This window comes from Oratosquilla oratoria, chromosome 21, assembly GCF_046742065.1.
Source record: "Oratosquilla oratoria isolate Oo_2021 chromosome 21, ASM4674206v1, whole genome shotgun sequence".
Taxonomy (NCBI): Eukaryota; Metazoa; Arthropoda; class Malacostraca; order Stomatopoda; family Squillidae; genus Oratosquilla; species Oratosquilla oratoria.
This window is the reverse complement of record NC_134797.1, coordinates 34,138,141-34,151,836: the sequence shown is the minus strand read 5'-3', so window position 1 is coordinate 34,151,836 and position 13,696 is coordinate 34,138,141. Positions and strand designations below refer to the sequence as shown.

Below are 13,696 nucleotides of genomic sequence, written 5' to 3'. Positions count from 1 at the left end.
TATATATTTAGATGTGGATTGAGGAAGACACGAATCTTCATCCATATGCATTCCTGATTAGTTTCGCACATAGATATCAAAGATATACTTTGATAGGGTAAACACAGGCTATATCCACGTGTAGTTTCCTCAGCTGATATCACAAAGTAGCAATACCAATAACAACAATAATGATAATAATGTAAATATAACTATTTATATTCATATGCTTGCATGTGTGTGTGTGTGTGTGTGTGTGTGTGTGTGTGTGTGTGTGTGTGTGTGTGTGTGTGTGTGTGTGTGTGTGTGTGTGTGTGTGTGTGTGTTTTCAATATGTATGTGGGCCAGTTGGTCTTACCATTTGGGTTATGCTAAACCAAACTCTTTATGGACCCAAAGGTCTCCTGTCGACATCCTTTATCACGACAGAATAACTATAATTCTTGTTTAAGAAGGAAATACACAAGAACTGGTTTACCGATAGAGTGGGTAACGAATGGAATACATTTAGTAACCATGTAGTAAACGCTGAAACAGTCGGTTGTTTTAAGATGCGAGTAGATAACTTTCTGGATATGGATGACAGGTGGTACGGGACATGAAACTACCTAGTGTAGGCCTTATGGTCTCTTACAGTCTCCTCCATTCTTATGCTTTTATGAATGTTCTTATAACAGATCACGTCCGAGTACCGCCATGTTCATTTTCGTCTCCTCTCTTCCACAGGGCAACTCGACTTGGGCTTCTGTCACTGGTCGGATAGTGCAGCTGGAGGGCACATCCCTGCTGCACCTGTCCGAGCTGGAACGCCTGACCCTGCAGCAGATCGCCATCGCGAAGCTGCAGGCTCTTAATCTTGGGTGTCAGATTCGGGCGCCCAGAGGTAGGTACAGGCCTTCGAGGAACTTGAAACCACTAAATGCTCGGTCTTCAGGTCCTGTCCCAGACCCCTCAAGACCCCTCTACGACCCTTCACCAACCAACCATGGTCGTTAAAAAGACGTTTTATGACCCACTCTCCTTGTCTTGACACCTTTCCCTTCCTCCTCCACCTCCTCCCCTTCCTCCTCATTCTTCTTCCGCTTCTTTCTTGCCTCCTCTATTTTAATATAACATGTTCTTTATTCAAGGTGATTTTTTGTTCCTATTTTATACTTTTTATATTCTACTATTACTTCATACTTCTAATTTTGTATCATGCTTCTTATCTATTCATTTAATTATGCTAGTTTATCTACTGACTTATTTGGTTATCTAATTTCATTCCTTTCTATCTAGTTATTGTGCATCAACATATTTTGTAGCATGACGGCCAAATTATAAGTCGCATCACACAGAGCAGATCCTCTCCAACTGGTGTGAATTCAAATAACTAAAAAAATGGCTTCGCTTACATTTTAAGACCTCCCTTAGAGTATTTCAAGAATGCGTCTAATATTCCTACAGTTTTTAAACTTCCCTTAATTTTTTATACGGTTACTCATAATATGGCCGAAAAGTAATTTGAAATTTGGAGATTCGAAAAATAGAAAATTGTGACCGAAGTCGTTTCAACTCGAACGAACTTACAAGAACTGACGAGAATTCTGCCCAGTGTGACGCGGCCTGCATAGCCCAGGACTTTCTGCTTGATTTGAATGCATCTTGTTATCATTTACGCGCGAATTGCATTGGCTGTAGTATTAAAAAAAATGATCAAAATACTGGGGTGGCGTTGCCCCAGACATATGCATGTCTCATATATTCTTATTCTTCAACTGAGCTTGCAAACCTGTGTAACCTAGTATATTGCATGGTTTGCGTTAGTATTTGCTAACTACAGCAACAAAATTAAATCGTAAAAAAAAAAGACACACGACTTGAATCTACGAACATCAGGTTCTTTATTACCCAAAAGGTTGAGGTGTTTGAGGATTACATTTTGGTTGTAACCAGATGATTTTATTCAGTAGTAAAGGGGACTTGGTTTCCAGTCCCCAATTGGGCACAAGAGAGGAAAGGGTGGGTGGGTAAAGGGGAGGAGGCAAAAAAGGAGAAGGGGAAGAACAAGGAGAAGAGGAAGAAGAGGAAGAAGGAAAGGAAGGGAAGAAAGGGTAGAAGAAGGGGAAAAAGAAGAAGGGAAAGAAAAAGAAGATGAAAGAAGAAAGAAGACAAACACGAAGAAAACGAACACGAAGATGATGAAAATGAAGAACACGAAGAAAATGAAAATGAAGAACAAAAAGAAGATGAAAATGAAGAACACGAAGATGAAAATGAAGACCACGAAGATGAAAATGAAGAACACAAAGAACACGATGAAGACAGAAGAAAAAGAAAATGAAGAAGAAAGCGTAAAGAAAACGGAGAAGAAAACGAAGAAGAAAAAGAATGCCTAGGCGTTAGTCAATTTTAGAACTTCAAAATGTCACATTCACTCGCTTCAACAGGAGCCTTATTCCATTCCCTGATGGCGACGTGAAGAGCAAAGTTGTGTCTTCTCACTTCCAGGATAAGTCTATATCCTGAGAGCTTGAGGCCACTGTACCTCGTATGGTTACCATCTAGTTTGGGGGAGGTGAGGGTGGGGGAGGTAGGGGGGGGGCACGAAATTCATACACTGCAAAATGTTGCTACACAGTGTTGCAAAAATTCATCAAAAGGTTAGTACTCTTTCCAAAGATGTAACCAGAAAGGTGGGAAAAGGGAAGAAGGGAGAGAGGAAGGAAGGACGATAGGAAGGAGGGAGGGAAGGAGGGAGGGAAATAGGGAGGAAGGAGGGAAGAAAGGGGAGAAGGAGGGATGGAAGAGGGGAAGGGAGAAGGGGAGGGAGGAGAGAAGGGAGAAGGGGAGGGAGGAGAGAAGGGAGGGGGGAAAGGAGAAGAGAAGGAAGGAGAGAAGGGAGGAGGGAAGGGAGGAGAGAAGAGAGGAGAGAAGGAAGGAGGGAAGGGAGAAGGGAAAGGAGGGAAGGGAGAAGGGAAAGGAGGAGGGAAGGGGGACCAAAATTAAGAACCTTCACTTCCTCAACTCGGAAAAAAAAAAGTTCCAGTATTTGTAGCGTGGGCGAATACAAACAGTCTTCCTCGCACCGACTTGGCACCGAGAGCAATACTGTATTCTCACTTAGTCGACAGACACTGTATGATCATCGTGTTGGTGAACGCGAACACTCAAAGAATGCTTGATCATGAATAATTAATCAACACAAAATTGTTACATTGGACATATACTGAGTGCATTTCACTGAATAAACATAATTACGAAATGTATGTACAGTATATATGTGTGTTTATAAATGTATACGAGTATTTGTACATGTATACAAGTCCATGTGTATAAGTGTATGTACAGCTACACAGAAAACTATCGTTAGTAGGGGTGTCGAAACATTCGCTAATGAACATAACCTTATGATACCGAAGGGTTGGTATTTCTGGGGTTCGAATTGTTCGAATTCCTTCTGAATGAATATGAATCGAATAATAGTTCCGGAGTTCATATGGATTCACTATGACATGATAATCTTATTTCCGATGGAGACTTCAACTTGTCTCAAATAGTTTCGTTGTTTTGTGTCAAAATGATTAGCGTGATTTACTAACGATAGTTTTCTGTGCAGCTGTACATGTATACAGGAGTATACATGTACTGTATATAAATGTACGTATACGTGTTGTGCGTTTGGGCGTGTATGTTTGTAGGTATATGTACATATTGCCATTTAAATGGTTCCCCAAAATAAACAATAATAAACAAATATAATTATGCATAAAATAAATAAGAGGGTTTAGATCACTCCCACCCCTCCAGTAAAGGATATGCATATATTGCAACCCCCATGCGCGCGCACGCACACACACACACACACACAATTTGGACCAAGTTAGATGAGAAAGTAGTGTGTGCAAAAACAATACATGAATTTAAAAATAGTTTAGATAAAATGAGATATAAAGACGGGACACTACGAGCATAGCTCCCCTTCCCGTAAAATACAACTAGGTAAATACACACACACACACACACACACACACGCTCTCCGTTGCAAGTCTGGCATGTTTGTTACCTATGTTGCAGGCAGCTCGGACAAGCACGACAGGCTCGCAGTACCATCTGAGTCAGGGGCCGAAACAGCCGCCCGACCCGGTAAGGGGCTTGTGTCCCTGAGTGATCCCTTGAGCAACCCCTAAGCTACCCTGAAGTCCCTGTCAGGGACTATGGGCTCTATTTATTTTTCTTTTATTATTATTCTTTTTCAACCCATACCTTTAATACTGTATTTTGACTTAAAAACTGTGTTTTAGTTCGTAGATTTTGTTCTGGCTAAAATCAGACTATGGTCATTAGTTCATAAGGGACCTACATGCTGTCTCAAATCATAAATTGATTTCATGATTTATAACATATATTTTGGTGGAGAACATTAACACGGAAAATGAAGAGGAAGGTAATGTTTGAACAAAACTTCAGAACAGTAAGAACCTGGTAATGGTGTCATGTAGAATATTTTTATATCATTTTAAGTTCCTCATCATTTAAATATATCGACTGGAGTTAGCCATTACGAAATCTACTTACAATGTTTACCGGGTATCACTGGTTGACGTGCCCTTTTTGTGTGATTTTTTTTATATAAAGTTTTTGAGTTTCGTTGATTTTGTCTAATGTGTTTTACCCATGTCGGTCAGCGAGTGTCGCCTACAAGTACTTAACAACTCCACGTTCTCTCTTATAGAGTTGACAAGTACCCATTTTCTATGACGCTCCATGAACCAAAATTGCTGATCATTTGTCGAGTTATTTTCGTGATAGGAACTGTACGAGCCTTCATAAAAGTTTGGGTTCCCCAATTCGAGGTAGTAGGTAACATCGAGTAAGAACATGAAATCTATAGTGACCGCCATTATTTGCGGACAGCATCTGATAAAGGCATAAAATCCAGTTTTGTAGACTAACGTCACTATTCATCGTATATTAGCGATCCGCACAGTTCCTAAAAATAGAGAACACTCAATTATTACGTCACATGTTAATGCGCACAAGATATCATAAGGTCAATCGAATCTGTCCACCTCGCTACACTTTTCATTTTCTTGTGAAACATATACACAATATCGGCTATTTTAACGGAATCGGACTTCATCAGATTTTTCAAGATGGCGGCAGCCACTAAACACTGCTGGTATGGATTATGACGTAGTGACACGTTATGAGGCTAGACCACATATGAAGGGTGTCACTTGGATCAGTTTTCCCAAAACATGACCCAAGGTAGTGGGCGAGATGCAGGGATGACCCGTCATCCAGGAGGTCCCAAGCTAAGAGGGTGGAATGGAGGGGAGTGTGATAGGAATGGAATGGGTGGGAGTTGTTTTTATGCCTTTGTTTTTTGGCTACCTCTTATAAGGGGGAAAAAAGCCTTTGGTATATAAATGTATATGTACATTTGAACTTGGATAAGTGTCAACGATGGGTTCGAGCGTGTGAAAGAAGGGAGGATTTCAACACCGAGAACGTGAAAAAAAGACCCATACAGATGCAGCAAACACTTCGTAGGTGAATCTGGACCTACTGATGACCACCCACATCCAATTCCTTCCCTCTCAAGCCCAGAGCATGTCAGTCCAGCAAGCACTGAAATGGTACAATGTTGTCTAATTCAGATTCAAAAATGGTTTATTTCTGGATGGAAAAGTGTTGCAAGTGGAGTTCCTCATGGTTCCGTTCTTGGGCCACTTCTATTCATAGTATATATAAATGATATAGACCATGGACTAAAATCTACCGTTTCCAAATTTGCTGATGATACAAAACTGTGCGGAGTGGCAAATGATCACTCAAACCAATTAGATATTCAAGAAGATTTAGATCAATTACAGCAATGGTCTGAAAAGTGGCTAATGAAATTTAACACAAGTAAATGCAAGGTAATGCACATGGGTAAAAATAACAGTAGGTACGATTACAAGTTATTTGGAAATTCGTTAACAAAAGTGGATAGTGAAAAAGATCTCGGCGTAATTATCAGTAACGACCTCAAATCAACCAAGCAGTCTGAGAAAGCAAATAATATTCTAGGACTGATTGCGCGATCTTTTGATTTCAAAAGTCCATCACTCATTAACAAGCTATATAAATCGTTAGTTCGTCCACATTTGGAATATGCTGTTTCCGTATGGTCACCGAATCTCATTAAAGACATTGACAGACTGGAAAAAGTACAACGGCGAGCCACAAAACTGATTCCAAATATCAAAAATAAATCATATGAAAATCGACTAAAGCACATGAATCTGTTTTCCCTAAAAAAGCGTAGACTCAGAGGTGACTTGATATAGGTCTTTAAGATTTTAAAGGGAATTGACAACATCAAAAGTGACAAAATTTTCACATTGAATGAGAATCAGACAAGAAACAATGGTCTCAAACTGTCCGGAAATAGATTCCATTTGGAAGTAGGTAGAAACAACTTTGCCAACCGTGTAGTTAATGAATGGAATAAACTTCCTGCACAGGTAGTGCAATGTAGTTCAGTTCGAAGCTTTAAGAATCATTTAGATAAATACCTAAGATGTTGTAATGATTATAATTTATTTTATATTATTTGTTTTTGTTTTGTTATCATTTGTCTGTCTGATTTTCATTTATTATTAGTTATATGTCAATTTATTATTATTTACTATTTACCTGTTTGTTTATTATTTTAACTATACCTATGCATTTATGTATTTTATTTTCTATTTACATTATTATATTTTTATTTATTTTTTATTATTAATTTTATTTTTTTTTTTTTTTTTTTTTTTTTTTTTTGCATCCGACCTAGATATGGATCAAAAGGTCTCCTCTCGGCATGCTCCGCCTTTGTAATCCTTTGTAATTAATTCATTGTAAACTGCAAAGCCTCAGAGGCTTAGGCTTGTTTGGAATTGGTAGGTTGACCTTGTTTGCGTACCGTTTACCACTGTTGACTGTCATAGCCAATGTTGTGTGGGCACCTGCTCAAACACACTATTTCACCCCGAAAAATTAAAATTGCAAAATATAACAAATAAATCTTTCACTGACAGATAAGGTCTAATAGGTTAGTACACAAGACACGTACATCTAGGACCATGATCATCTTGAAAAAAAAGAATGAATAAATGAATAAATAAATAAAATAATAATAATAATAATAATTATAAGATAAAAAAATAAAATAAAATAAATAAAACATAAATAAAATCCCCCTGGAAATTGAATAACTCGCCTGGCCTAACATACCTTACAAAATAAATAAAATTTGGATTTTCATTTGTTGTAGCCTATGCAATATGCACAGCACAGCGTACCGTCAGCAGGCACCCGTAGACTGCAGCCTGGAGTCATTCTAATCCAAACAAACAATGTTATAGTGCGACCTTGAAAGACTTAAAATACTGCAGTGACTGGGTAATGCGACACAAGAAGAAACTAACTTGAAACAAAGTCTAGACATGCTAGAGAAAAGACCAGACCGGCCATCCTTACCTATGAGGTACAGTTTTGGTCTCAGTCCTATAGAATGGATATAAATTCAGTAGAATTAGTACAGAGGAGAATGAACAAAATGATACATGGGCTCAGAATACCTTACAAGGACAGGCTTGGACACCTTAATTTACACTCTCTAGACTAGACTGACGCAGAGTACGGGGTGTTGTAATATAGGTGTTCAAGTGGATCAAGGGTTTTGACGAGCGATGTAGACAAGGTCATCATATTAAGACAATAGGCAGGATTTGCAGTAATGCATTTAAATTGGACAAATTTAGATTTAAGAACGAAATAGGCAAGAACTGGTTTACCAATATAAAGGTCAACGAATGGAATAGACTTAGTAACCAAATAGTGAGCGCTGAACCTATCGGTTGTTTTAAGCGAAGGTTAGACAACTTTATGGATGGGGATGATAGGTGTTAATGGACGTGGAACTGCCTAGTGTAGGCCTTATTATCTCTTGTAGTCTCCTTTCTTATGTTCTTATATGGTGCCGTGAAAAATAGACTGCACCTTTCCCCTTGTTCGGCTTTGTTGCTACTAGTTTTCAGTCCTTGACATTTCAACCAACGCTTCAAATGAATGTTGGAAAAATTGTCAATACGTTCAATGTCGTTCTTGGCCCCAGGAACATCGTCCTCGAACAATAAAATCTTTGGAAACGATTCTCATGTCACCATTGTTCACTCTCTTCATATACTAAGTGCACTGAGTTTGTCCGCATCTTGGTACTTTGCCCAACTCCCGATAGAGAGCGTGGTAACTGTGACGTCAACTTTGCTATTGATCAAAAGAGCAGACTCCAGGTTTAACATGGAGAGAAATATGACAATTTTTTGGAAACGAAGTATCTATCACCAAACGAGTAAGTTGCAACTACATGCAAGCGAGATTACAAGATTACAAGAGAGAAGACAGCCATCCATTTCCTATTCTTTAAGGTCCTGTGTTATTTTATCATTACCATTATTATTATTTATTATCATTATTATTTCTAAAGAAGCCGAACACATATTCAATAGTTCTTCAACAAGGACATCTTTACTGCACTGATTTTCAACGCCCAAATCGCCCCTATCTCTTCAATACAAGTGTTAATAATCCTACACAATCTCCTTTTTTTTTAATTTGGGCTATGTATCCATCCATTTGTACGTACCATATATATATATATATATATATATATATCATCTTGGCACAACTTCCATTTTTATTTTATTTTAGTCAGCTCAAGTGTCTCTGTTTATTTCTATACAATCAAGTGATCTCCCCCCTCTCTCTCTCTCTCTCTCTCTCTCTCTCTCCCTTCCTTCCGGTCTTTGGCACTGTAAGCTCGGAGACTGTCCTAAGTTTATATAAACCCGTGTTTGTTAAAACATTAAGTACAATGTCTGTGTCCAGTTTAAATAAATAGAAAATATTCCGTGCTAGACGTTGCTCTGCAACTGAATCAGAATGCAAGGTATTTGACATTATTAGCAAAATGTACCTTTATGTTGAAGCAATCAAGTACTCTTATGTCTGCCAGACTTTTTCCTCTGCATATTAAATACCCAAAGAAAGAATGGAAGAAAATATATATATACATATATAAAAAAATATAAAAAAAAAATAAAGGAAAAATGTATATCAGGTTGATTCAAACGGTCTTTTCATGGCATTCCAATTCTCACCCGTTTCAGTTCCACAACCAAACCGAATAAACAGGGATATACCAAGTTTTCCTCTTACCGATAAACATTTCTTGCTCCTTTTAGTATTTAGCAGATGTGAAATGAAACATCCTCAAAGTTATCCCTTTGTCCCATGCCCCTTACTGAACTCGTCGCTGATTGGCCGAGATTCCTGTTACAATTGACAATAAATCAATTGATAATCTAATTCGAATAAACGAGTAAACAGATAAAATAAAAGCATAAATTATTAAAGAAATGCATCATCTAAACTGCAAAATTTTTATGTCATTTGTTATTATCTTTGAAATATTCTAGACGATTCAAAAACCCTGAGTACGTTAACGAACTGAATGACCTACTGGTCATTCCTCTTGTACACCCGTCGTCATCCTTCTCACCTCGTCAGACATCTTCGTCCTTTCTCCGAGACCCTGGGTTGTCCGTTATCTGTTCAAACTCAGTGACATCTTCATCGCTTTTGTCCTAATTATAGAATTAAGATTTTATCCAGTTTGGAGAGATATTCTGCGTTGAAGGAAGGGGTAACTTTCAATCAAGAACCTTTCAGGAAGGCACTCACCCTTCAGGTTCGTAACTTCTGCCCTTCATTTGTTACGAAGTCACGAGTGTGGTCCTATGCAGAAACGTTCATTGAAGACAGAACCATGTGGCTTGGCCCACATGAAAAAAATCTGTTCAGAAATGTAATATTTCGTACTTTGCTTTATCTCGTTCTCGTCTTCAGTTACAACTGCCGTAGCCTTTTCGTCTTCTTCCTCCTCCCCATCCTCAGCTTCCTCCTCCAAATCCACATCTTCCTCTTAATTCTCACTTCCTCCTCTTCATCCTCACATTCTTCCTCTTCATTCTCATCTTCCTTTTCACCTCCTCTTTCTCGTCATCCTCATCTTCTTCCTCTTCCTCATCTTCTTCCTCTTCACCTCATCTTTCTTCTCTTCCTCACCTTTCTTCCTCTTCATCCTCACCTTTCTTCCTCTTCATCCTCACCTTTCTTCCTCTTCATCCTCACCTCCTTCCTCTTCATCCTCACCTCCTTCCTCGTCATCCTCACCTTCTTCCTCTTCATCCTCACCTTCTTCCTCTTCTTCTTCCTCTTCTTCATCCTCCTCCTCATCCCCATCTTTTTCTTCATCCTCTCCATCCCCATGTTCCTCTTCTTCCTCCTCTTCATCTTCTTCAATCTCATCTCCCCCTCATCATCTTACTCTTCTTCTTCTTCCTCCTCCTCCTCCTCCTCCTCTTGGGTCAGCGGGTCTCCTGTGAAGGGGACGGCCAGAGGCGACAGATTGATCGAATAGGTCCTCTTGTTTGCATCGGCAGACCACGAGACTCGACATCACGCCTTCCGCTCTCCGTCATTGTCGCCATCAGCTTTGCCAGGAGCTGACCGCCGATGCCGCTCCACCCTCCTCCTTGTTGGCAAACTGTCAAAAGACTCCGACACTATTTGGCGTCAGGCTGGTCACTGCCAACGTATTAAATTAATTTTCCTTTCACGTGCTTATGACACGCAATTCAGTTCTCTTATCCCATTTTGTTCGTTTATCTATTCATTTTTTTTCATTCGTTTTGAATTTTTGCTCACATTTATTTTTTCTAAGTCCCTTGCGTATCGGTCCTTATCTACTGATGAATTCTGACTGCCGCTAGGCGATTTTATTCAACGGAGACCTTTGTTAGGTTAATCTTTAGGCTATAGTCGACCACGTGGCAAACAAATGGAAATTAAACGTCTCATGATCAACGGAAACAACGTTTTCCTAAACCTAAGTTACATCGAATTTCAATACTAAAACATGTGACAGGAGTCCTTTTGGTCAATATCGTGGAAGAGTAGAAAATAAATAAATAAATATATAAATTCCTTGGGTATTTACCCAAGTGATTTTTAAAATTTCGATTATAGTATATCACCTTCAAATGCCTCGACTGGGAAAAAAAATTGACGACGCGGTTGGCAAAATAATTTCTGCCTACATTAAATCTACGTCGTGGCAGTTTAATCCTGTCAATCTTTCGTCCGGTTACTATTTAGTGTGGAAATACGTTCAATTTAATATTATCAGTTCTCTTCATGAAATTACCTCTTAGTCTCCGCTCCCTAAGAGAAAATATTTTGAGCTGTATTTAACGATTCTTAAAGACCTTACGGAAAAAGTACATTCCAAATGTTGGCAGACAAATGACCTATACATATTAACTATAGCTGAACTCTTAAAAAAAATCGCTTTACCAATTTCTGTATGTTATTGTGTACACGGACGTTTAACATCGATGTGGAAAAAATATGCAAAATTATCATGGGAGAACAGAAACTCCAAGACGATAAGTATTTTCTTTGAGCGGAGCCTTCCACAGATGATTTTAGTGCCTTCCCTCTCTCGCCATTCCTGGAGATTCTCTCCTTACTATATTTTCGACAGAGATAGGAATACACTCTGTTGCAGGTTGCAATGGAAGAAGTCCATCGGGAACATTCCTAACCTGCAACTTTCAACACCCGGGACAAGTACTGAGCTACTATAGTACTATAGTACCCGTGGGTATGTGCTATAGTGACTATACGGTATCTTAATGTGTGTCCGTCCGATTGGTTGTCTGACCTTGGGTGCGACAAGTCACTGTATGATGACGGACATGATCAAGGCAGAAGGGGGTGGGTGGGTAAGGGGATGATGGAGGGGAAGAGGGGGGAGGGGAAGAGGGGGGAGGGGAAAAGGGGAAGGGGAGGGGAGAGGGAAGGGGAGGGGGAAGAGGGGAGGGGAAGGGGGGGAGGGGAGGGGAGGGGGAGGGGAGGGAGAGAGGAGAGGGGAGGGGAGGGGGAGGGGAAGAGGGGAGGGGGGAGGGGGAGGATTAGATGGGTGACACTACACACATATCCAATCGGGTTTTTCCTACATATATCAACTTCCCCGTTTATATGTATTATGTCTTTATCTACAAGCGTCTTGCTGGGCAAATATCTATTGATATTCCACGTCTACTAGGGTTAGTTTATTTTGGGTGTCTTTATCTATTACTCATGCTTTAGTTTTATGCCGCTTATGCTGTGAGCTTCAACCGCATCCGCTTATAATCAGTTTTATTTTGAGTTGTCTTGTCTGGAAAAAATAATTTCTTCAATTATTTTTTTCTTCCCTTTCATTTCACCAGTTTTAGCCATATATTCTTTTGTTGCTGATATTATTTCGTTATTAATGTTATTGTTCGTATTACAGTTATTAATTCTATTTTCACTTTGTGTAAATTATTACCGGTATTGGCAGTGTTATTCCCACCAAGAAACTATACCATCAAAACCATTTACAATTTTCTATTTAGCATTTTCAAGTTATATCAATGAAGATGATGCTAAAAACATGTCTTGAAAATCAATCCTCCTTTATATTTTACAATAAACATACGACACGGCTCGACCACCAACATTAAGGCCCAGTTAGAAGTCTACTTGAGTGTACAGTCTCACCAACTAAAACGAGACCCAAGGAAGATTTTTTGAATATGTAACCACTGCATCAACAGCCGTGGTTTCTTGTATTCCCACGATGGCCATTTACAGTCCAGTGCTCGAATCCATACATTATTGATTTTTAGTGTTTATGAACCTTTTCGCTGCCGTGGGGTTTGCCTCACATGAATAAAACAGTCCTCCTCCTACTCACCCCCTCCTCCTCTTCCCCTTCACCCTCTTCCTCACCCTCCCCTTCATCATCGTCGTCCTCATACTCCCCTCCCCTCCTCCACTTGCTAACCAACTGAACCTCGTTGTGTCATTTTGCAGAGAGCAACGGTTCCAACACCCCTAAGAAACGACGGCCATACCTCCTCAAGAAGAAGGCGCTCAGCACCGGGCTTTTCGAAAGCAAAAAGGAGGAAGGCAAAGGTAAGGAGGTTCTTGTACTTCGTGGAGAGCTCCTGCTCAGTTCGAGTGACACTTGGGACGCGGGGGTTAATGTGCAGGAGGTTTGGAAAAGTGAATTATGGGTTGTTGTTGATGTCCCGGGTATTTATGTACAGAGGAAGATCACATCTATCCAGAGCTTTCGATGAAACGTAATTACAACTAAAAATAAATAAATAAACGAGTATTGGTTTAGACATCTCATGATCTGACCATAAATCATAGACTAAGCTTTAACATATACTTAGAACCCAAAGAAAGAAAGAAAAAAATCTTCTCTGCATATCAGACACTCAAACAAACACTTTTGGCTTTCCTCGACAGGCGAGGCCTCGACCAATAGCACGGGTGGACTCGTGTTTGGCCTTAGCCTGGGCAAGTGTATCGAGAATGAGAGGAGTCGAAGCAGAGAAGCCACAGAGAGAGCCGCGGCCGCCGCCGCAGCAGCAGTGGCAGCAGCATCAGCTACCCCTCCTTCGACAGCCCCCTGGCCGTCTTCGGTACCCACCGGGGAGATGGATCTCGTCTTATCCCGGAAGTCGTCCCATGGAGGTTCTCACGCCTCCTTCTCCTCTCTCATTGAGGGAACAAAGCAGGTGGGTTAGTCTAGACTCTAGAG

General features: G+C 39.9%; 1 protein-coding gene across 6 annotated transcripts in view; it reads left to right on the top strand.

Moving 5' to 3' along the window:
• Positions 1-13,696, top strand: part of LOC143036847 (uncharacterized) — a 150,164-nt gene that overhangs the window by 88,960 nt on the left and 47,508 nt on the right. For 4 of the 6 annotated variants that reach the window (XM_076204690.1, XM_076204687.1, XM_076204688.1 and 1 more), the window contains exons 2-5: positions 706-862; positions 4,036-4,104; positions 12,958-13,059; positions 13,402-13,673. In XM_076204690.1, coding sequence (XP_076060805.1) covers positions 706-862; positions 4,036-4,104; positions 12,958-13,059; positions 13,402-13,673 — 600 coding nt within the window. The remainder of the gene's footprint in view (positions 1-705; positions 863-4,035; positions 4,105-12,957; positions 13,060-13,401; positions 13,674-13,696) is intronic. The other 2 variants (XM_076204691.1, XM_076204689.1) reach the window with 1 other exon arrangement.